This window comes from Eleutherodactylus coqui, chromosome 7, assembly GCF_035609145.1.
Source record: "Eleutherodactylus coqui strain aEleCoq1 chromosome 7, aEleCoq1.hap1, whole genome shotgun sequence".
NCBI lineage: Eukaryota > Metazoa > Chordata > Amphibia > Anura > Eleutherodactylidae > Eleutherodactylus > Eleutherodactylus coqui.
The window spans coordinates 72999309-73023848 of record NC_089843.1 but is presented as its reverse complement, the minus strand read 5'-3'; the positions used below and the strand labels follow the sequence as shown (position 1 = coordinate 73023848).

General features: G+C 42.3%; 1 protein-coding gene across 3 annotated transcripts in view; it reads left to right on the top strand.

The window, feature by feature from the left end:
- The window catches only part of TBC1D19 (TBC1 domain family member 19), a 168334-nt gene that overhangs the window by 141991 nt on the left and 1803 nt on the right, over positions 1-24540 (top strand). For all 3 annotated transcript variants that reach the window (XM_066574627.1, XM_066574624.1, XM_066574626.1), the window contains 4 exons: positions 1112-1221; positions 6113-6204; positions 9045-9160; positions 19257-19327. In XM_066574627.1, the coding sequence (XP_066430724.1) occupies positions 1112-1221; positions 6113-6204; positions 9045-9160; positions 19257-19327 (389 nt within the window). The remainder of the gene's footprint in view (positions 1-1111; positions 1222-6112; positions 6205-9044; positions 9161-19256; positions 19328-24540) is intronic.

Sequence of the window (24540 nt, the reverse complement as noted above, 5' to 3'; positions counted from 1 at the left end):
GTTTTTAATTGGGACACAGGGCAGAAAGTTGCAAACAGGACCTGAACCACCTTCAGACTGAGAATCCAGTTGAGTCAGGAAACTATTAACACTTAGATCCTTAAATTAACATAGACCCCAGATCAGACCCCTAAATTAACATAGACCCCAGATCAGACCCCTAAATTAACAGACCCCAGATCAGACCCCTAAATTAACATAGACCCCAGATCAGACCCCTAAATTAACAGACCCCAGATCAGATCCCTAAATTAACATAGACCCCAGATCAGATCCCTAAATTAACATAGACCCCAGATCAGACCCCTAAATTAACATAGACCCCAGATCAGACCCCTAAATTAACATAGACCCCAGATCAGACCCCTAAATTAACATAGACCCCAGATCAGATCCCTAAATTAACATAGACCCCAGATCAGACCCCTAAATTAACATAGACCCCAGATCAGACCCCTAAATTAACATAGACCCCAGATCAGACCCCTAAATTAACATAGACCACAGATCAGACCCCTAAATTAACATAGACCACAGCTCAGACCCCTAAATTTATATAGACCTCAGATCAGACCCCTAAATTCATATAGACCCAAGATCTGATCCCTATATTGATTCAGACCTCAGACCAAACCTATATATCAGGCCCCAAATTAATTAGACTCCTATATTGGGCAAAAAAATCCCATGCATTTAGTTACCTATTCTTGATCCCGGGCTTCTTCTGTCTTCAGTACCCTTGAATGTGGCTAGCGTCAGCATGTTGTATGTGACACAGCACATAATGTCCTGATACTATTTAGTGTCCGGCCCTTGTGTGCGTGCGTTGCACATAACACCCTGATGCTGACTAGTGTCAGGACTGTGTTCTAGGCCTGAAGGGACTGATGTGATAGGTGGGCCTAACTGCAACAGCTGTGACTCTACCATGCCACTGCCAGGCTGTTTTGCACTGTGCATGTCCCTAAATGGTGACAGCGCATTCACAGTGCAAGCTAGCACAAAACCGGTCTGGAACCAGGGACCGTGTGTGGGAATCCCTGTCGGGATCCCATGAAACCTCAGGGTTCTGGAAGCACTGAACTAATGGCATGTGTTTCTGTTTTTTCAGTTGCACCCTTGTGCTTCTTGTATCATGAGCCCGCCAGGTTGTATCAAGTATTCCGTGAGATGTATGTACGCTACTTCTTCAGGCTCCACTCAATCTCATCTCATATCTCAGTAAGTCACCAAAGATCTTCGTCATGTGACTATAAAACTTTACTTGTTATCATTGTATTATATGTTAATGTTTGGAGTGTGCACACCAGAGTACTGTTCTTGCCTTAGACTCTGTTCAAATCTGCACCAGAGACTCCATTGCAGATTCATAGTCATATTTGACAGGAAATACAGCACAGCATGCAGTGCACTGTTTCACATCAAAACGTTAGACCCCTCACCACCAGGAAAGACTGATCCTATTAGTCATCCATTGGGGCTCTGATAGTGCCTGTTGAGCAACGGATTCGGCAGAGCTCTGCAGATATCGTTAAAAACAGAAGCCATTATGCAGATGTGAACAGAGCCTTATCATTGTCAAGGGGGCTATATTACTAACATTTTTATTTATTAATTAAAACCCGATGGTGAAACATTTTCCATTTTTCTAATCTGGTTTTATCTTCTGAACTTAGTGAGAATTTTTAATTCTGTTGTCTGTACAAGACTGTGGGGGCTGCCACCTTCCTGAGCAGCATTTAGGAATATGCTTTACAGCAGTTTCATGGCCGTTCACATAATGGACAGGATCTGACCTATTGACTTGTACAAGGGAGTGTTCTAGGCATGCTCTGTGACCGGAGCAGAGGACATTGTGCCGTAAGGGGGAGTAGATAGTCAGTGCTTATAACTATTGTGAATGGTGGATCCTGTGTTACCTACATATAGGTGTTACCTTTTATGTTAGTGAGATAACTGCTGCAAAGTTTTCTCCAAAGACCAGAAGTATCAGCCTATTTTAGGCTCTGTGGTCTGTGTGCAATAATGCAGGATTTGGGGATTTATTCTTTCTAAATAGAGATTGTGACCAAAATATAAAAAAAAAATTATAATCACCAAAAATTCTTAAAAAGTATGTTAACACGAAAATGTGCTAAGCTTTAGTTATATAAATGTGATAAACACATTACATTGTGCTGCCAATAACAGGATCACAGTGCATTCCTGTGTGCAACTACTAAAACGAACCAGAAAAATGACATAAAATCGTACTCTCCTGATAGATGTAATGATCATCAAAATCTGGATTTAATCGCGTGCAGCAATAATACACATCCTCCTACCTGTGTTCAAACAATGCCTAGTGTCCAACTAGGATGATCCAACCAATGTGATATGTTCACCACTAGACGTCTATGCTAGCTTGTATTGAAGAAGCATAATAAACCCATGGCTCAAGTAGTAAATTCCAAGTCTGCAAAAAAAAGCTTATGGAGGAACAAGCCCCAGGCCGTGGTGCCCATTAAAAAGTAAAAGTGAAAGGCAGCTCCACGGTAAGTGTGTGATGTTACCACAACGAGCCAATGAAAACCAAAATCCAAACCATTTTGGGTAAACTGTTTTCCTTCATAGGGAAAGACCTTGTTCTTACCTTCCCTCTAAAGACTGCTGCTATTTTATGTCAGTCACTAACGTATTTTAAAGCTGTCAACAGGGGTTTGACTATAGGGGATGCAGGGGATGCGGTTGCACCCGGGTCCAGGAGCCTTTGGGGCCCATAAGGCCTCTCTTTTTTTATATAGGGAGCACAGTACTATGAATAAAGCATTATAGTGGGGGGCCCTGTTACAGCTATTGCATTGGGGCCGAGAAGCTTCAAGTTATGTCTCTGGCTGCCAATATGCCTTTTTTATGGTGTGGCAGGTTTAGTCAAGCACAGGAGCCACATGCCAGAAAAAGCAGGGGCACAATCGCCTAATGACAGCTGGGCTTCTGCGCTACCCGTCCTGGCCATTCAACACCTTAGATGCTGCATCCAACGCAAACCGCCCGGGTGCTGTTGGGTTTGCTTGGGAACTGGTAACCCAACAAAGGCCTCTGTGCCTGTCATTTAGGGAATCACATTAGACCCTGCAAGAGGCAGATGGCCTGTACAGGCAAAAGGATGATCACATCTTCAAGTCCCTTGTGAGACTAATAAGCGTAAACATTTTTTTTGTTCAACCAAGTTCTGCATATAAAAAAATCTTAAGTTAAAAAACACATTTTTCTATAATAAACACCTTTTTTAATGAAAAAAAAAACAAAACAATGAAAAACCAAGACACACACACAATTGATATCTGCATTTGTAATGATCACATTTATTTAAAAATGGTCTTTTATGGTGCCTGGGATCAGAAGAAAATTGGCTTTAGGTAGATGCACCCACCTGGTGTGTAGCGCTCCAATTGACACAGGAGGACCCCAAACTATAGATTAAGGTCCATCAGTGTATTAGAGGTTTCCCATTCAGGGTCAGCAGCCTCTTGCACACATCCGCATGGTAATGTAAACATGCAGGAGATGAAAAAAATAGATGAATATACCCTGTATCCCCACAAAATAAGACAGTGTCTTCTATTAATTTTTGCTCCAGTAGATTTAACTTTTTTAACTGTATAGCTGCCTGGACACTATTTATATTGTCTTGTTTATTAACTGTAACTAGGGCTCAATTTTGGAGTAGGGCTTATACTTCAAGCATCCACAAAAATCCTGAAAAAGCATTCTGCATCCTCAAAAATCCAGAAAAATAATGCTAGGTCTTATTTTCGGGGGAACACGGTATCTCTGGTAATAACAGCCAATGAGAAAGTATATGGGTGATGTGCAATCACTCCGGGGAGGAGGGAGAGTGAGAGCCAAGGAAGCTGATATCACTTTATAGTTAAAGGGGTTGTCCCGCGAAAGCAAGTGGGGTTATACACTTCTGTATGGCCATATTAATGCACTTTGTAATGTACATCGTGCATTAAATATGAGCCATACAGAAGTTATTCACTTACCTGCTCCGTTGCTAGCGTCCCCGTCTCCATGGTGCCGTCTAATTTCAGCGTCTAATCGCCCGATTAGACGCGCTTGCGCAGTCCGGTCTTCTCCCTGGTGAATGGGGCCGCTCGTGCCGGAGAGCTGGTCCTCGTAGCTCTGCCCCGTCACGTGTGCCGATTCCAGCCAATCAGGAGGCTGGAATCGGCAATGGACCGCCCAGAGCCCACGGTGCACCATGGGAGAAGACCCACGGTGCATCGTGGGTGAAGATCCCGGCGGCCATCTTAGTAAGGTAAGGAAGAAGTCGCCGCAGCGCGGGGATTCGGGTAAGTACTAAACGTTTTTGTTTTTTTTAACACATGCATCGGGTTTGTCTTGCGCCGAACGGAGGGCCTATTGAATAAAAAAAAAAAACATTTCGGCGCGGGACAACCCCTTTAAATCATCACTGTATACATAATCCAAATCTTCATTATCTCACTCAACACGTTTCGTACAGGCTGAAAATCCGCTTCCTCAGGATAAAACCATCAGATTCTTGTTCCTGTCACAAAGAATGTGTGTTACGCTAAACATACAATAATTACCCCTAACACCAGTTTTAGTTTGTTGTAGCCTGACCCACTCTGCTTATGCGCCTTTACTAAAAACGTTCTATACTTGGATGATTATCATCCACATACAGAGGCTGCAGCTAAGGAAGGAAGATACATTTAACATTAAAATGTGTTTTTCTTGTTTTTTCTGCTATAGCTACATTATAGAACGTGCAAATGTTTGAGATCATTATGTACCAGGGAACTAGAGGATTAGTTTTTGGGGTAAATATTATTAATTGAGTTAACTGCTTTAAAACCGAGTACTGGAAAACGAGGAAAAGCTGTATTTTTTTCCCTTTTTCTTTTTTTTTTCCTTCTTAAAAACCCCTACACAATTGCTATTCACTCTAATATTAGATAATAAAAAAGCATTAGGGAACCAGATAGCGGGTGAGTATAAAAAGAAATACATCACCTGGATCCCTATCACTTCACCTAATAGCACCATAGTAGCAGGCTTTCAGGTAGAAGTAAAGCCAATTTTATAGATATGCCAACAAACCCCAAAAGGTTAGCAGTTAGACTCTTAAGTTAGAAAATACTTGACTACGGTTTATCAAATACGTACTCGAGCTTCTCCCTTACTGACTAAACCAACTCAGATTTACAAGTTATGATGTCATTATTACCAAAAATTGTATTACACCCCACAATCTATCTCTGTTTCCTTTTTATTAACTTTATTTAGCCCATATCCTTCTCTCCATCCTGGAATCCAAGGCTGTACAAATCTAAAATAGGTTGTACCAAAATCTAAAGTTATACTCTAAGCACAAGATATGGGACTTTATCATCGGTAGGGGTGTGACCGCTGGGACCTCCACTGATCTTGAGAACGGGACACACATGTCTTTCGATAACCGTACCGGTAATTCCCAAGTGTGAGTGCTCTGCAATCTCCAGCACTGTCATTAAAAGGAATGCATATCTTTTGCTTAATTGATACACGGATTGTCTGGACCCTCGTTCTCGGTTTCGGTGGGAGTCTCAACAGTTAGGACCCCACAGATCATGATGTTATCCCTTATCCTGCTCCCTGGTTTCCTTCCATCACTTTTTGTCTCCAGAGGGATTGTTTCACATGCTGGGCAGCAGATAATGCAAAGCAGACAAAGAATAATTACAGCACTACCTTGCAAATTGTACTAGAGGGGGCATGTAGGCATCTAGATATCAAGGCAATATCTCCGAGAGGGGAGAGGAATGATGAGAAATAAAGTCCTTCATATTGGTAATCTTGGCCATCGAAGGTACTGGCAGCGTCAAAACAAGGGTGCTGTACAGAGGTGGGCAAAATAATGAAAGATAACTACTTCTTAATAACAGTGGTGTTATCTCGTGAGCAGACACCATATAGGTACCTCTCTATATGCTTTATACATTCCTTTAAGCTTTCTTTAGTTGTTAGTCCTTCTTTTGAGCAGTAATTGTGTAATTTGATGAAGGACAGGATGTTCTGTGGTACTTGCATGCTGAGTATAACAGTAAGATTTCTCACCTAGGGAATAATGTCGCTGTGCCTGCTGTTTGAGACTCTTCTACAGACTCATCTTCCACAAGTCTTTTATCATCTGCGAGAGATCGGCGCACAACCGTATGTTGCTTCTGTATCATTTATTTTCCTATTTATTTCATATTCACTCTGTAGTATTATAGAAACTGTGGTGTCCTAAACGCTCTAGAAAAGTAGGTATAATTTGTCTTGCCATCGCCTGAGTCTACGGAGTCTTTTGTTTGCACATTCTATTGAAGCAGAACCGTGTTTGTTCTTTCAGAAAACACATTATGTGGTTGTGTTCACTACACAGTTTGTCAGCCTAGAAACACATCGTTGTGGTTACATAGTTTGTTTCTTTTATTGCCCTTCCTATGGGATAGTGACATAGTTAGTCAGATTTTGAGCAACATTAAAGGGGTTGTCCCGAGGCAGCAAGTGGGGTCATACACTTCTGTATGGCCATATTAATGCACTTTGTAATATACATCGTGCATTAAATATGAGCCATACAGAAGTTATTCACTTACCCCTTCCGGTGCTGGTGTCTCCGTCTCCATGGCGCCGACCAAAGCCGCCTTCTCCCTGGATTAGACGCGCTTGCGCTGAAGGGTCCGCTCGGCGTGCTCGCGCCGCAGAGGTCTTCTGCGCATGCGCAGACCAGCTCTCCGGCGCGAGCACGCCGGAGCAGCCCCTTCAGCACAAGCGCGTCTAATCCAGGGAGAAGGCGGCTTTGGTCGGCGCCATGGAGACGGGGACGCCAGCACCGGGGGGGGGGGGGGTAAGTGTATAACTTCTGTATGGTCAATATTTAATGCACGATGTATATTACAAAGTGCATTAATATGGCCATACAGAAGTGCTTAACCCCACTTGCTATCGCGGGACAACCCCTTTAATGTCATCACTCCCGAGTACACTGATGGCTTGCCTTTATAGTGGTTCTGCTGGGTAAGTAATGGCACTGAAAATCGTTGAGTGCTGACTCACTGAGTCTGTCTGTATAAGGGTGCTGTTAGGGCTGGCCAGGGCAGATGGACAGGGACTCCCTATGCCAACCCTCTCCCGTGTCCCTACCTACTTGCCCCCCGGGCTAAGCCCTAGGGCGACAACTGGGCAATGGTCCCTACACTGCCCTAGTGTCAGGGATCCCGGGAAGGAGGTACTGGGAGACAGACAGGTGGGAACCTGAAGGTAACAGGGCATAATAAGCAACCAGAGAATAGTCAAAACCAGGCAGGATCAGAACCAGAAAGCACGTGCGCAGTACAGAAGGATTATCAGAGACCAAGTCAGAGGCAAGCAGTAGTCAAACACTAGAAGTCAAAGTCAGACATGGCGGGTGTCGGCAGAACGGATCAAAGCCAAACACTGGCAATGAGAGACTGCCCGACCAGGCTAATATGTAGAACTGCCCGCCCAGAAGGCGGGGAGAAGTCACATGACCACCAGGGGGAATCATAAAACCGCCTCCCCCCAGCGGCACGCACCGACCAGAGTGCTGCGCGGCCGACCAACCACCAAAGTGGGGGAACCCCGTACAGAAACGCCAGCGCGGGCCCCTGCACCCCTGGTGGCAACCCCAATTCTAACAGGTGCTTTTAGACGGAATGACTATCCTTCAAAAAAATCATTCAAACAAGCGAAAGGGCCCGATAATCGTTCAGTCTAAATGCTAGCCAATGATTGAACAACGGACGGGAATTGTTCGCTTTTCGCTAGTCCATTTTATGCAGGCATAAAAATCATCGTAGGCTTGTTTATGTCTCATTCTGTTTAAACAGCACTCGTTCAGTCTTTCACATTGGCTAATGTGAAAGACTGAACGATACTGAAAGATTCCCGTTGAACGAGTCAACAATATATCTGCCAATCTAGATAGACTGCACGAGAGTGAATGAGCTAGCCGTGACGTTCAAACGAGAATCGGCTCGTCTGAAAGGAACCTAAGGGTTCTCTTAAACCTAGTGGTAAACCACATAGCACAATGGCATGTGGTTGTACCACAAAAGACCATATATTTTTGGGCGTTTACAGGTAAAACATGTGTTTTCATTACTTTTCACTGTAAAAGCCACACAGCCAAAATGCATAAAAAAACAAGGTAATTCACAGTAAAACTACAAACAGTTTTTCCACATGGTTTTTGACTGCATTGCACATTACCTCTAGGTAAGCATGTAACATTAAATTGGTTTACTTCAATATAAACATTAGTGCCAGTGGGGCGAAGGATAAAATAATAATGATAAAAAAAAACCCTGAATGCCTCTCCCCTCACCCTCTGCTCCCGGCCAGAGTTTATTGTCAGTGGCTGCAGTGGCCATGTGGCGGTTTACCCACTTGACTGCGGCAGCAAATAACCGGCCCCAAAATGGAATATCATCAATGATGTTTCTCTACGGGCCTATGTATCTCCATTCATAGCCCATGTGACCTGCATATAGGACGTCACTGTGTCCAGATAACCTGGTGATATTACAGGTCATGTGACGTGGCTGACCACTGAACGTATGCTTTAATGCCACAAAATTAGTATTTGCAGCAAGGAAGTGTAAAAGAAGAAAAAGTTAAGTCCTAACATTCCTTTAATGTGTAATTCAGTGGTGATTGGTGCTGGTCTTATTCCAGAGGGGTTCAGGAGTACTTCAGTGCATTGAGACTATACTGGCACTATTCATAGCAGTGCTGCTACAGTCCCCATTGTAGTCTTTCCAGCTTAAGGAAACATCTGATATTGGACACCTTGAATTAAAGGGACATTTTGGGTCCTGTGAAAAGGATCCTCACCAATCCTCACTCATTTACGATAAGTGTACATAAAGATGAGTATCAATTTGTTAAATGTACAAGTCCCCTTTACACAAACATTAATTTGATCTGTTCTATACAAGAATGAGTTACTCTTATATTTCATAATGCTATTTTATCTCCTGAAGGCTGCGCATATCATTTAAATGGATGGTTCGAGGCTTTTCTGGTTATTTGGCTACAGACCAGCTTCTCCTTCTGTGGGATAGAATCCTTGGCTACAACTCTTTGGAGATTCTTGCGGGTAAGGCTAGTTGATTTAAAGGAAAACTCTGCTAACCTTTGAAAACAATGTACCAGTGTTGAATCTAGTAAAAGCAATCTGGTATCTTTTGCATGTCCCATTTGCTCTACTTAGCAGCACTTTGCTCTTGTCTTAAACGTATTATAAGAGGTTGTCTCCTTCCCTCCTATTTTATTTTAGGTTTATTCAAATGAGCCATAAGGTACTTTGCTTTATAAGATGCAGTATTTTTTGTATTGTCATTGCACAGATTTGGTGTTCCCAGGGTCATATTTTTATTTAGGCACAAGAAACACATACCCATGGACCACCCTGTGGGGAAGGCACTCTCAGCTCAAGAGTCCACTGTATCGATGCATTGAAAGTTGGCACTGTATTCTCAATTTAGTACTTATGTGCATGCAATGTAGCTTTGCTTGTAGATGATTGCTACTTAGATTGAGATTGTAGTTTGACAAAACTATTCACATTTGGCTCATTAATCTAAGGGGTTAAATGTTCCGGGCATATTGGGTCAGAAGCATCAAAGACTTCATGCCAGAAACTGATGGATAAAAGTTGCACATTTTGGCACATATCATGTTTTATGCCAAAGTTTGTGATTATTACCTTTTCTTGGCACTTCTGAATGGCGTCAAGAGAAGGAGTAGGGCATAGTGAGAGGGAGCGTATTTTTTATTTCTGTATGTCATCAGTGTTTTGCATCCACAAAAAAAAAAGAAAGAAACAAGCCCCAACTCATTTGTGTGCTGCCCTTTTTTTTGGCGTTCCCATTGATTTGAACGGGCTAGTCTTTTCTGCAAATCAGAAAAAGCATGCTGCTTTTTTATTTTATCGACACACCGTCTGTGTGAAAAAAAATTGTGTGAAATGGCACATTGGTTACTAATGGTTCTTTGCTGGCAGTCTGGCCACTAGTAGACTCAAACACCAACAGGACCAAAAATACACTTGTTTTCCGCATAGCATTCCATCGCAGTGCCGTGCAGGAAAACATCGCTCATGTGTATGACCCCATATAAAAGAATGGGGTTCATAGTTGTGCTAGATCTGTGTGTGTGTAAAAATGCACAAATATTGCGTGATTTTATTGCCCATATGAAGCTGGCCTAAGAAGGTTAAAAAGGATAGAATGTGCACTAACCTAGTATCCCATTTAGTTTACCCTTTGCAATCCAATTTTGGATTCAGGGGGTTTTCTCTTTCTGCCATTATACAATGGCACCACCTGCTGGCTAGAGCCAGTACTGCGGTATTTGACATGCTGGAGAAGCCCCCCGACAACAGGACGTCCAGTAATATGCAGTAAGAATACCCTGCTGGACGTCTTCTGACATCGGAAGCTGTACAGCCTTCAATCAGAATGTCTTTAGAAGTCAGACAGTGGATTGGAAAGGGTTAATGGGATTCTCTGACTTGTAGCTTTAAAATCTTTGTTGTGGAAAAAGCAAACATTGGACGTGCCCATTCTGGAAGCAGACGGAAACATCTGAACGTAGATTAACCCCATCGAAAGGCGTTAATCGCCATGTGAGTCCAAGGCATCTTCAAATAAAAATCCATGGCAGAAATCTATGGTAACGGCACGGATTTCTGATACTGATGTTCATTGAAAGTCACTTCGGATTTTTCCATTGCCGCTTATTTGCCATGTGAAGAAGGCCTAATCATGTCTGTGAGTCAGTACTGTACATTAGGGGTACAGTAATCCCTTATCTCTAGCTCTTGCAAAACTACAATCCTCAGCACGCCCGGACTGCTGCAGTTTTGGAGTTGTAGGTTTGTAACCGCTGGGAAGACCACCAATAAACATTTCACTATATTGCCATTTTTCATAGTAGTTTAGCCACAAGGGGTCGTGTTTCTGACTAAGTAGAAATAAATTCCCATAAGTAGAGGCAAAACATACGTTTTTCTCCACAGAATATTTAGTGTCCAATGCGTTTATAGTCCCAGCTTTTCTGGAGTTACAGAAACGTTCCTTCCATATCTCATTCATATGTAACTTGGCAGCCCAACTCCTACATGTGGTGTCAGCCGGAGGTCGTGTATGAATGATGAGCTCTCCAGATGGTAGCTGCTGTCTTCTCTATGGTATTCACTGTTTGCTTTCTCTGTGTGTTCTACGTGTTTCATGAGACACTTTCACCGTCGCACTTCCTCACTCTTCGACTGATATCCGAAAACTCGTCAACACCTTATTTATTTCATTGCATTCAGGTTGTCTTAAAAGTTATCCAAGTCTTTTGAATTAAATATTATATTATTTCTGTCCGCTCTACATAAGAAAGTTTCCTTTTTCTTGAAGCTTTCGACAACAAAAAATGGCACATTATTTATGCGGTCAAAACTGCAAATGTGCATAAGTAGAAGTTTTTATTTACACTTTGCCACAATAACCTGATAATGCACAAAATACTTTCAACGTGGCACGATTAGCATAACACCGACCTTTTATTGCATGTTCGGGCAGTATTTAATTTATCCAAGCTGTAGTTTCGGAACTGCACTTGCCGGTATGGAGGTTATCATTTGCTTTCACTAAGGGTGGTTTCAGATCTGCATCAGGGGTTCTAGTTTCCTTCTCCGCGAGAGTAGAAAAGAGGAACCCGCATACAGCTGGCATGACCGGCATGTGAATGGATGTGGTCTGATATGTGAGTTAATGCTTTTATATATATAAACTAGCTTACCCGTCGCGCGTTGCTGCGAAGACAGACAGACCTACATTAATTCGTTTTTATATATCTAGATAACAACCAATCACAGCGCAGCTTTCATGTTACCTCAGTGGTATAATATATAACAACCAATCACAGCGCAGCTTTCATGTTACCTTAGCAGTATAAAATATAACAACCAATCACAGCGCAGCTTTCATGTTACCTCAGCAGTAAGAGAAATAACAACCAATCACAGCGCAACTTTTATTCTGCCTCAGCAATATAAAAAATAGCAACCAATCACAGCGCAGCTTTCATGTTACCTCTGCGGTATTATATATAGCAACCAATCACAGCGCAGCTTTCATGTTACCTCAGTGGTATAATAGATAACAACGAATCGCAGCACAGCTTTCATGCAACCTCAGCAGTATAAGAAATAGCCACCAATCACAGCACAGCTTTCATTTTACCTCAGCATTCTCAATATCCAGCAATTGTCTTGCGATACGTTCGACGGATGCATCATTTTGTAGTTGAACACTCATCCCGTTGCTCGTAATGCCTTTTGCTTTCGTGCTTGAGATGGAAATCAAACGATCTTTGTCTGGGGGGCATAACTGTCGACGATGCTCGCACGCGCGCCACCTATCGTAGGATAGTTGTACTATACCAGTAACCTTCCCAGGAGTGTACTCAGCAACTTTCCAAAGTCTCATGGCAATTGGATGAATGGTGTAGTAATGCATAAAGGACAGACAGACAGACATACATTCATTTATATATATCAGGAAGTGAGAGAATTAGATTCCGTACGTAAAATTTGGACGCTAATTCTTTGGCGCATAGAATTGAATAATCGAGTTGGGACCCATTAGCTTTTCCTATTTATGACATTCAATGCCCGTGCCAAATTTCAAGTTTCTATGACATTGGGAAGCGAGAAAATTAGATTCCGTACGTAAAATTTGGACGCTAATTCTTTGGCGCTTAGAATTGAATAATCGAGTTGGGACCCATTAGCTTTTCCTATTTATGACATAATCAATGCTCGTGCCAAATTTCATGTTTCTACGATATCGGGAAGTGAGAGAATTAGTGGCAATGATGCAAAATCGAACGATCTACGTGTGGGGGGCGTAACTGTCGACGACGCACGCACGTGCGCCATTTATTGTATCATAAATGTACTATGCCTATAATCTTCCCAGGAGTGTACTCAACAACTTCCCAAAGTTTCATGGCGATCAGATGAATGGTGTAGTAGCGCATAAAGGACAAACACACAGACAGACAGACACACACACACACACAGACAGACAGACTCACAGACACGCAGACATACATTCAATTTTATATATATAGATAATTGTTACATTTTAATATATGTTATTGTACTTGAGGAAGTCGCAGTTATAGCGCCGAAACGCGTTGCACTACATCAGGAATAAAACCATAATTGGTATTACGGAAGGTGTTCTGGAGCCTTCCCTGTTTGAGCGCCAAGCTCTTTTTTATTTAGTTTTACTGGGTTTTATGGGCCCATTCTATGAATGGGCATAATTTGCAAGGCGACTCTCCTGATGGTTCAGGATTAGAGGGAACGACAAGAGGATCCTGCATTGATTTGTTATACGTCTACCAGGACTTGGAGGTGCTGCTGGGTAACCACAGGCGGTTACCCCACTAGCGCCAGGTAAGTCCTTCATTATTGTATATACCGCTGTGCTGAGATTGGTGGAGCGCTGTCCCTAATTTTAATTTTTTTTAAAACCAGTAAAGCAATACAGAGCTTAAGAGGACCTATAAAAGGCTATAACAGAATTGTACCGACCTGTAGATTTAAATACATAGTACAAAGCCTAAAATTAACATCCCAGAGATGATGACAGAACATTCGATAATATTCCTATGTGTTATTTATCTTTGCTTTCTCTGTCGGAGTGATTATAACAGCAATGACTGTTTTTTTGTAACTCACAAATCCTGCAATTATAATACCAAACATGCTGACTTGTAAATCCTACTGGGCATATATGGTGGCTCTCGTCGCCTCTGAGATCCCTGATAGCTTCTGTTCACAATAGCATTTCTTATACCATTTTTTTCTGTTAAATTGAGAGAACCTAAAAAAGGAAAGATCAATGTCTGAACAGGGACTTAGACATTCCCCATTTTTGAGACGGCTCATATAGTACAAGGTGCATTCAAGTTCTAAGGTCTCCTAATTTCTTTCTAAAAAAGCCTACTTATGCCAGAAAGATGCGAGTATTGCCACTCTTCAACATAATCTCCCTTTTGACGTGCACATTTTTCACAACGTTGACGCCATAATTGCATGGTCGCTGCAAACTCTTCTTTAGGGGTCTGTTGTACTTACTGGAAAATCGCTTATGCAAGCACAGCACAAATTGAAAACGTGACTATGGAGAGCGTTCTTCATCCACATCACATTCATTGTAAGTAATGACAGAATGAAGACACTGTTCATAGTGTCATCACATCAAGATCACCTGACACATTGCCACGCACACAGCCTTGGGATCATCAGTCAGTATTTGTGGCACCAGCTGGAGGAAACTTTCCACATCTTTAGATCCTCACCCAGGATGGTGTGCACAGATACTACAGAAATGCCAACTTTGTAGGCAATGTCTTTCACAGTAAATTGACAGTCTTCCACTTACCCCACTCGTGCAATCATGGTGTCGGGTGATGCGTGGCCAGGACTCCTTTGGTTCATACTCATACAACGTTAATGTTTCTTCGAACTGTCACACCCCCAAATGCACATTTTTCATGTCCGTGACCCCCTCCTCACGCCTTACTCAACTAATGATGAATGTCAATGGATGTCAGTTCACGCAAGTGGAGAAAACGCTTGATTACCTTTTTTAGTATTGAAAATGCTTCCAACTCCAGACGCTGTTACCTGGGTTCTTTGCACTGGGCGATGCTGCCATCTGTCTTGATCATCCCCCAAAAATGCTTGCATCTTCTAAAACGTGTCCCATGTTTCTATCGGCTCCTATTTCGAGGAAAAAAAATAGTAGACCTTAGAACTTGAATGCACCTCATATATTCCACTTCTCCACCATGATACATTCTCATTAGCCTACAAATAGCAGAATAGTATCCCATCTTACAGAGGAAAAAGGTTGATGTAAACCATTATATTGCACAGAAAAATACCAGTATGAGAATTTTGGTTATATCCTATGGGAGGCGGGCACAAGTTAATTTTGGAAGATTTTAGTGTAGGACTGAGTATGATGAATAGGGATGGTATGACTGAAAGTGGAGAACTTTATTTTAATCACTGTAACTGATCTTGCTGGATATATTGATATTTGAGGAAGGGATGCAGTTTTGAGAGTTAGCCCAAGGAACAAATTGGTGGTGGACTGTTTTTCATTCTTAATTTCTCTCTGAGTTTGGTTGGAGTTGACCACATCGCATGAAAAACCCTCACAAGTCACATTAATTTGTTTTTAGCATGATTCTTAGTTTTTCTTCTTGTGATGCGAAAGAATTCGTGCTTTATGAACTACCACATTGGTTCATATTAACCTCAGTGTGCTGCCAAATTGATGCAGATTTGAGCTCAAAATCTGCTTCGGAATTGACACAAAAAAACCCCTCTGAGAATGGGACCTAATACTCTACAGGTGATTGAGACTGAAGAATGTGTATACTTATATCTTAACCTAGATTAAAAGTAACCATAGTAATTTGCAAGAAGTTATACAAGCGTAATTATGACAGATTTAAATATCATCATAATCGCACAATTCAAATGTTAGAATCCCCCATTTTGCAAGAGGAACTCACCTGCGTACTAAAAGAATCCCGTACAGGAAAAGCACCAGGCCCTGGATGGTTTTACCCCCCAATACTTTAAGACATTCGCTGAAACTCCCCTCATTTCCTCAGGGCCTTCAATTCGCTTACCTCGGGTGCTAGCCCCCAAAAGATACCATGAAAGCGTTTATTACGGTAATCCCGAAGGAAGGTAAAGATCCTTCTCAATGCCAGAGTTATCGTCTCATATCCCTTCTAAATGTGGACCTAAAACTCTTCTAGAAAATCCTTGCCAATCGCTTAGCACCCCTTCTCTGTGATATAATTCACGGAGACCAAGTAGGGTTTGTGCCCCTGCGGGAGGCGCAGGCCAATACTGTCAGGGCTATTAACATCATCCATCAGGCAAAAATAACCTCCCTGCCCATGTGCCTTCTTTCTACGGATGCTGATAAGGCCTTTGACAGAATTCACTGGGATTTCTTGAAAGAAACGCTTTGTCACTTAGGGCTGGGTCACAACATGCTAAACTGGATCTTTAGCCTATAATCCTCCCCCACAGCCTCGGTCAAAGCAAATGGTATATTTTCCTCCCCCTTCAATATCTCGAACGGCACGCAACAGGGTTGTCCTATTTTCCCTGTCCTCTTTATGCTGTGCCTGGAACCCCTCCTCAGCCATATTCAATCCAATGTCAACATAGGGGGCGTCCAGATGGGGGGAACAATACACAAAGTAGCCACATATGGAGACGACCTGCTGTTGTTTCTGTCATCCCATTGGGTCTCCCTTCCTGTCCTTCTGCACGAACTTCGTACCTACGCCATGTTCTCAAATTTTAAAATCGATTATCAAAAATCGGCAGCTCTCAATATTTCCCTCCTCTTCTCCCTGATGGCCAAGATAAAAGACTTCTTCACCTTTAAGTGGGCCAGAGACAGCATCAAATACCTAGGGGTATATCTCACGGCGGACAATTCCGACCTCTACGTAGCCAATTTCCCGAATCTCTTAACATCAAAAGAGACCTTACCTCATGGATGAAGGGCTTTTTCTCCTGGTTTGGCAGGTGTTCAATATTCAAGTTGAACATCCTGCCCAGGGTACCATGCACTCTCCAAGCTTTACCCATTGACATCCCTAGACTTTTTTTTCCAACACCTGTCTTCCCTGCTTACGAAGTTTATCTGGGCAGATAAGCCTACCCGTATAGCCCAGAGTTATCTGTCCAGGCCTAAGGAGATGGAGGGCCTTGGCCTCCGAGACCTAGTGGCTTACCATCAGGCTTCCCAATTAATGAGAGTGGTTGACTGGCTCAGGCATTCGGAAAGTAAGCAGTGGATTTCAATGGCACAGACGTTTTCCTCTTATTGGCCCTTCCTTGGGTTTAGGGGGACATCCCAGCGGAGATTAGGTTGCATCGTACAATAGGACCCACTCTTAGAGTGCTGTCTTGGGTACTCCACAAGCCTGGGGTTCCACCCAGTCCCTCACTCCTGTTTCCTATCCTAGGTAACCCAGCCTTTCCTTCTTGTCTAGAGGTTGGTGGGTTTCAATCCTGGCTTTGTAACGGCAGGTTTAGAGCGATCCATTTCATCTCAGAGGGACATTGGTTGTCGGTAGATGAGTTGACCAACATCACAGACCCGATGCGGCTGAACTTCTGGCAAATTCATCATATTAGGCATTTTCTCCTTTCTCTACCCTCGGTCATGGGATTTTCACGAGCAAAGCCCCTATTTGAGCAACTTAAAGCCCCTATTTGAGCAACTTTGTAGCAGGATGGGGCCCTCACGCCATACCCTTTCACACATGTATAATATTTTATCGTTGGATGCGGAGAACTCCATGCATCCATATGTCTTGGCTTGGGAGAGGGAGTTGGGGATGTCACTTACACCTGAACAGTTAGCAAAAATCTACACTTACACACATAAGTCCTCTATTTCAAGCAAGATTGAGGAAACAGGATTCAAAATTCTCTCTCGCTGGTACAGGGTGCCCTCCTGGTTACATAAAATGTTCCCTGCGGTCTATCCACTTTGTTGAAGATGCGGTGCCATTATTACACATTTTCTGGGACTGCCCGGTGCTGACGGGTTTTTGGTCTGAGGTGTGGCGTATTGCCTCCAGATTCACGGACTTCGCTCTGCCAAAATCGCCCGCATTCTTCCTCCTGCATCTCAGTGACATCCCGGAGTATACCTACAGGCGCTCGGTGGTGAGACACCTGGTAAATGCAGCAAGGGCCTGTGTCCCAAAACTTTGACACAAACACTACCGCCCTCCATTTCATTCTATATATGAGATCAGAGAGATGGAAAAGCTTACAGCATCACTCAAAGACACTCATGAAAAATTTACCAAAACGTGGCATCATTGGTTGGAGTTCCAAAACTCTGATGAATATAAGAATCTTTCTGGACAGAACGCTAGGTAGCTTCCCCAACAGTTTTTTTCAGAGCCAGTTATTAATTCCCTTATTTCCACGCCTTATATGCCTTCTTTTATGGAATATAGGGACCAGTATTTGTTCTTCTCTCCCCGCCCCCTTTTTTTGTTTTGTTTTGTCTTGTCAGCCTTTGTTGGCTTTGTCTTGTTGCTTTTCCCTCCCCCTCAAACCTTCCATGTTCCTTTTCTTTACCCTTGCTGCAAGTTAAGGTAGATATTGTCAGGACCTCCTTATAAATAAAACATAAAAAAATAAATAAATATATATATATTTTAGAGGCCAACAAGAGATAACAGATAACCCTCCCACAGTGATCTTTCTTCAGTAGACATCAATCAACCTTAATATTAAAGGAAGTCTGTCATAGCATTTTTTCCATAAACATATACTAACCATAAGTCTGAATAGGAACACAAGAGTCATGATTCTTTTCTCTTTTCTTTTAATTCATAGTGATCCCAAAGCTGCAGAATTGGCATTTTTATGGTATGCAAATGAGGCATGAACCGTCGGATGGGCAGTACACACGCTGAAGACTGGTCTGTGTTCTCTCTTTCGGACAAACCTCACTCCAGTGATTGCCATCCACAGCTCCTTTTTGCTGTGCATTTCAGAAGATATCAATCACTAGGCAGTAGGCCGGGTTTACGCTGAAGGAAGGGGAGAGTGTCTGGACCAGTTTCAGCCTGTGACCCACCCACTGGACACTTCATTCTTTACTTCCACCAATTCCAGGGTGTGTAAGGACTCTGAGTGGGGGGGAAAGTGTCATTACACTTGTGTTTTTAGGCCCCACCTATGATTAGTATTGGTATATGGAAAAAAATATCCTGCCAGGAGAAATGATTAGAATCGATGATCACATTACAGTGGCCCCTGTCAAGGGGTGGAATATATTGGGCAGCAAATGAACAGTCAGTTCTTGAACTTGATGTGTTGGAAGCACAATGTCTCTAGGATTACACTACAACTCACAATTTTCATTCAATGCCTACAGATTTGAGACTTGTAGTCTCAGGACTTGACTATGCAGTACTTGGTGCTTAGCATTCCATTGTACTAGTGGTGTGTATGTGGCATTGTATGAATACAGGTGTATCCCATCCGACTCAGAAATAATGAATTATTTATATTAATAATTAGTAGGTCAACAGTTGAAATATTCTGCATTCTTTTTCAGTGCTGGCAGCTGCTGTGTTTGCTTTCCGAGCAATGAACCTGATGGAGGTGACATCACTGGCTGCTGCTGAAGTAAGGATGAGTTACACTTCGAGGGGATTGAAATAGTTCCTGACCCATTGCCGACCAAAGTAACCTAAGCTTTTCATGTTCCTCTGAAGAAATGCAAGCCCCTGTGCCTAGATTCTTACTCTAACTACACATTGAAGTGAAGCTGAATGCAATGTCCTATACCTGTGGTTATGTGGTTTAGATTGTATGGTCTGCTGATTGCCACACCAATTACTTTTCTTTCAACTCCATTTATACCTTTGAAATCTCACTTATTTTTATATATTTTTTTAATCGGTTTACCTAAACATTTTATCATTGTATACTTTTATTCTAATTATTATTATAGAGATTATTATATTACATATAGTTTTTATTACACTCACCGCAAAACACAAGTATATTATTTCCTCCTTGCATATTTTAAAAATATTCCATCTTTTCTATATACTTATTTTATTTTTTATTTTTTTATGAAAATCGTTCATGTAGAAAGCAAGCGCATTGATGAGTCACATTGCTAGACTGGAGAATTAGCTGTTAAATGAATATTGCTTACGATGTAGCCACAGGATTCATAATGTGCTCGTATTTTTAGCCCCAACTTGAAATTTTAGACCTGTTAAACACTCATGATACCATCTGCATTTGCAGCATGTCTAAAGGCCAAGATAAAATACACTTCCTTAGCCGACTGTGGGTGGAAACATATTTGCATTGACACACTTGAGTTTTTACAGTCATTTATGAAGCTGTAAGATACAAGTTTGGAAAAGAAGAAATAACTTTTTTTAGACCTCTAGATCAGTAGGGCTTTTTGCCAACTTGCTTGGTGGTCAAATAACATTGCTCGGATTTTTCAGGTTCCACAATCAGCAGTCATATCAGTAACTAGTGCCGATGCACCTGCTGTGGTCTGCATTTTAGAATATAGAAAATGAGTATGGTGGCACCATTCTGCACAGTATTCAGTCATAACTTTTTGATTGAAATAAACAAAAATAGCACAAAGTGGACAACCAAAACAACTCATCTCCACTTTGGCTTTTAGAACAAGTTGCCTTTTAATCTGGACACTATTATATTACCCTATCAAAGCTGAACAAGGAGTGCAGTTGAGACCATCCAATAACCCACGCGACCAGAAGAAATGAACCCTGATCACTTAGAAACAGAGTTCTTCCTCTAAAAACAAAGGAAGTGCAAAAAAGTGGAGTTACTCCAAAAGGCTATCAAATCAAATGCATGTGGTAATATTTAGTGAATAGTAAGGAAACGGATTTGAGGTGCAACCAGCGCTAAGTATTCCACCATCATACAACAGGCGTGACCATATAGTGGAAGGAAAAAAACAAGAGCCATATTGGGCTATTGGCACAGCCATATTAATGATTCACAGTTGAACCACAAAACTAAACTTGACTCCTTTTTATTTAGACAAAACAGCAGCACAATAATTCGTTTCGGGGACTCAGCCCCTTCTTCAGAATAGCTGGATATAACACTAATTACAATACAAAGAAGAAAAATGAAGAAAGAAAAGCAGGAAAACAAAAGAAAAAATATGTAAACCAAAGTAAATAATCAGTATACAAAAAGAACATATAAAACATCAGGATGAAATATTCAAAAAGCAGCCATGATGCATCAGGATGAATTATAAGATACAGAGTGTAAGGCCGCCTGCACACGAGCAGGTCGGATCCGGCAGCGAGAATTCTCGCTGCCGGATCCGACCCGAGAGCCTGCAGGGACGAGCGCGTACTCACCCGCGCCTGGCGGCCCCGGCTCTTTCATGTGCCGGCTGCCGCGCAGCCGGCGCATGCGCAGACCGGAGCCGGCGGCCGGGTGAGTGCGTGCCCCGCACAAAAATAGGACATGCCGCTGTTTGTTTGCCGCGCGAGATTTCGCGCGGCCAAACAGCGGCCGTCTACATAGGAGTGCGTATTGTAATGCACTCCTATGCAAACTTTCAGTGGCGGAAATCCCGCGGGAAATACCGCGGCGGGATTTCCGCCCGTGTGCAGGCGGCCTTACTGAGATACAAACCAGTGAATACATAACAAACATGCAATAAATAAAAGTAATGTGTGTGCATAATAGTAAGTATTAATGATGGTGATCCTGATAAAGTAGTCATAACTAGAGCAGTAAAATAGATGCAAGGTAATAGTATGAAATTATAATAATAAGCGATAGATAAATGAGTTAACTAGAATGGGATAATGGTAGAAAAAATTGGTAAGTATATAATAATGATCTATTAGCTGTAATGTTATATTAATCGGTTGCTAATTACACTGTGTTATGAAGGTGTATTTCCCTGTGTAAAAATCTTACCTATAGGATGCCTGCAGACAGGCGGGTTGGATCTGGCGGCGAGGATTCTCGCCGCGGGACCCGACCCGAGCGCCTGCAGAGAGCGGCGCGTACTTGCCCGCGGCTCCGGCTGTTTGATCTGCCGGGCAGTCGGCGCATGCGCAGACCGGAGCCGGCAGCGGGTGAGTGTCGTTTCTGTGCAGGGCTCTGCGAGATTTTCGCGCGGCCAAACTGCGGCTGTCTGCATAGGATTGTGTTTGTTAACGCAATCCTATGCAGGCTTGCAGCGGTGGAAATCCCGAGGAATTTCCGCTCGTGTGCAGGCGCCCATATTCTGGGTGCTGAATTCAAGTCCAGATACGGTAACCAAAATTGTCTGCCAGGCTAGTTAACGAAGTTATAGACATTACAAGAAAGTAGGATATTCAATATTGTACAAGTTTATTACAGTATATTAACCATTAAAATTACAGTAAGGCCATTTGCACACGGACGAATTTGCATTGCAGAATCCAGAGTGGGCGTCCACGTCCGGATTCTGCAGCAAATGCCACCCATAGAATGCTATGGAAAAGCGTTTTTTTCCTGTACACGAGTGGCAAGCAATTGCGATTTTCCGCTCACGGAGGAAAATCGCAGTATGCTCTATTTTAGTGAGGATTCTGCACGGACAGCTTCCATGACATTGCGGAAAGGTCACAGGTACCCGCCTAGCGACAACACGGGAAAAGCAAGGATTTTAAAAAAAAAACTGTACTGCCCATGTCTGACGGCTCACTGTGGTGGACCATCTTCTGTGCGCAATAACTTTTATTTTTCCGTCGATTTAGTTGTGCGAGGGCTCATTTTTTGCGGGACATCCTGTAGTTTACGTTATTACCGATTTCAGAATACATACCACATTTTGATCGCTTTTTATAGCATTTTTTCTGGGAGACAGGGTGACTGGAAAAAGTGCATTTCTAGCGTTCTTTTTTTTAGATACTTTGATAGATCAGACTTTTACGAACGCGTGAATACCAAATATGTATTTTTCTTTTATGATTTAGATTTTTTTTATTGTAGATATGGCAAAAGGTGAGTGATTTAAATTTGTATTACTTTTTTTTTTTTTTTTTTTTACAGTTAGTAAAACTTTATTGATCTTACTTTTACTTTTTTTTTTCCCTTTTAGCTTCCCTGGGGGACCACAATTAGGGATGCAGTGATCGCTCCTGCAGTATGATGTAATGCTATAGCATTACATTATACTGCAATTTGACAGGCAGTCTATCAAGCCACCCCATGGCTTTCAGAAGGACCTCGGCTGCCATGACACCTGTACGGCTCCCTGCGATCTCACGTGGGGAGCTGTACGGGACTCCCAAACATCGTTTGGGGCATTAAAAGGGTTAATAGTCGCAATTAGCTGCGCGGCCGATTGCAGCTATTGCCCACGGGTGTCAGCAGTAATAAACAGCTGACGACCACGCTGTATGAAAAGAGGTCGCTCCATGATCTCTCTTCATACATACCCCGACGCTGCAGGATGTAAATGTACGTCCTGGAGCGGGAAAGGGTTAACATATTTATATATTGGGAATACATTGGTGAATGTTTAAAGACGCGCCATTTATTGTCATTTTATACTGTTAATAATAAGTATATTATACGTGATCACGTACTTTATTTAATAAAAGGAGAAGTTTCCCAAACCTTTGGTCACTTCCTATTCGCTTTAACCTGGAATGTTGTGCCTTCTCCACTGCCAGTTTTTTAGTCCTATTCTCTTACTCTATCACGCCCACCCAGGTGGTGCGTCATCTGGTTAGGCAGCACCTCCACTATTGAAGTTACCCCTTCATTCTCTTCACCACTTATGTAGTATCATTGTTCACAACAAACACAACTGTACGGGTTTTGCTCCACCCCTCTTTTTTCTCCTCGTCCACAATATATGTAGGGGAGGGAATGGCAGGAATAGAGGTGGGGAGCGATGGGGGAGGGGAGAGGGGGTGTATATCTTGAGATGTACAAATGAGCAGATAGAAGTATATTATAATTTTATTTCTAAGGGCGCCCACCCACTGGCGATTTTTTTCCCTGCGAAATTCGCAGCATTTTTTTCTCTGCAGGGGTCTATGGGACTTGTAATGTTAAAATCGCGATCGCGCAAAATCGCAATTTACCGCGAAATCGCGATTTTGCGCGATCGCGATTTTAACATTACAAGTCCCATAGACCCCTGCAGAGAAAAAAATGCGAATTTCGCAGGGAAAAAAATCGCCAGTGGGTGGGCGCCCTTATACTGATAGTATAATTCTGTAGATCTCCATGAAAAATAAATATCCAAGGATGATGCGTAAGTGGTAAACCCAATGTATTATAAATTGAATTGTAGACCGCATCCCAGAGTTTTTGGATGGCTAGACGTAACCATAAACGATGACATAAAACCTGCATTGATTAAGTTACATTTTGGATATCTGTTCTTGGAAGTATTTGTCAAAGTATTAACATCAGTACTGACATTAGTAGTAACAAAATCAGCAGTTTAAAAAGGTTATGTCAAACCACTGTATATTTTAAAGACTTATTTCCCAGAACATCTATAAGGTTTATTTAGACGGCCACAAATAATACGATGTGCTTTCCATGTATTCCACAGACAGAAAATGGACTCTGGTAGTCCTTTTGGAAACAAAAATTGTTGCATCGCCTATACTCATCCATTTTCTTGGCCGAGAATAGGGTATGCAATATATAGAGCTTTATTACCATTGGACGGCGACCATGTGCTATCCTATGTTCTTTGCGTCTGATTTCTTGGACAGGACACGGGCGTTAATTCAGATATAGCTAATGAATTATCTGTGCCCCTCCTTTTAATGTTTTTTTTTTCCCATTCCCTCTTCATTTAAAGGGAACCTGTCAGC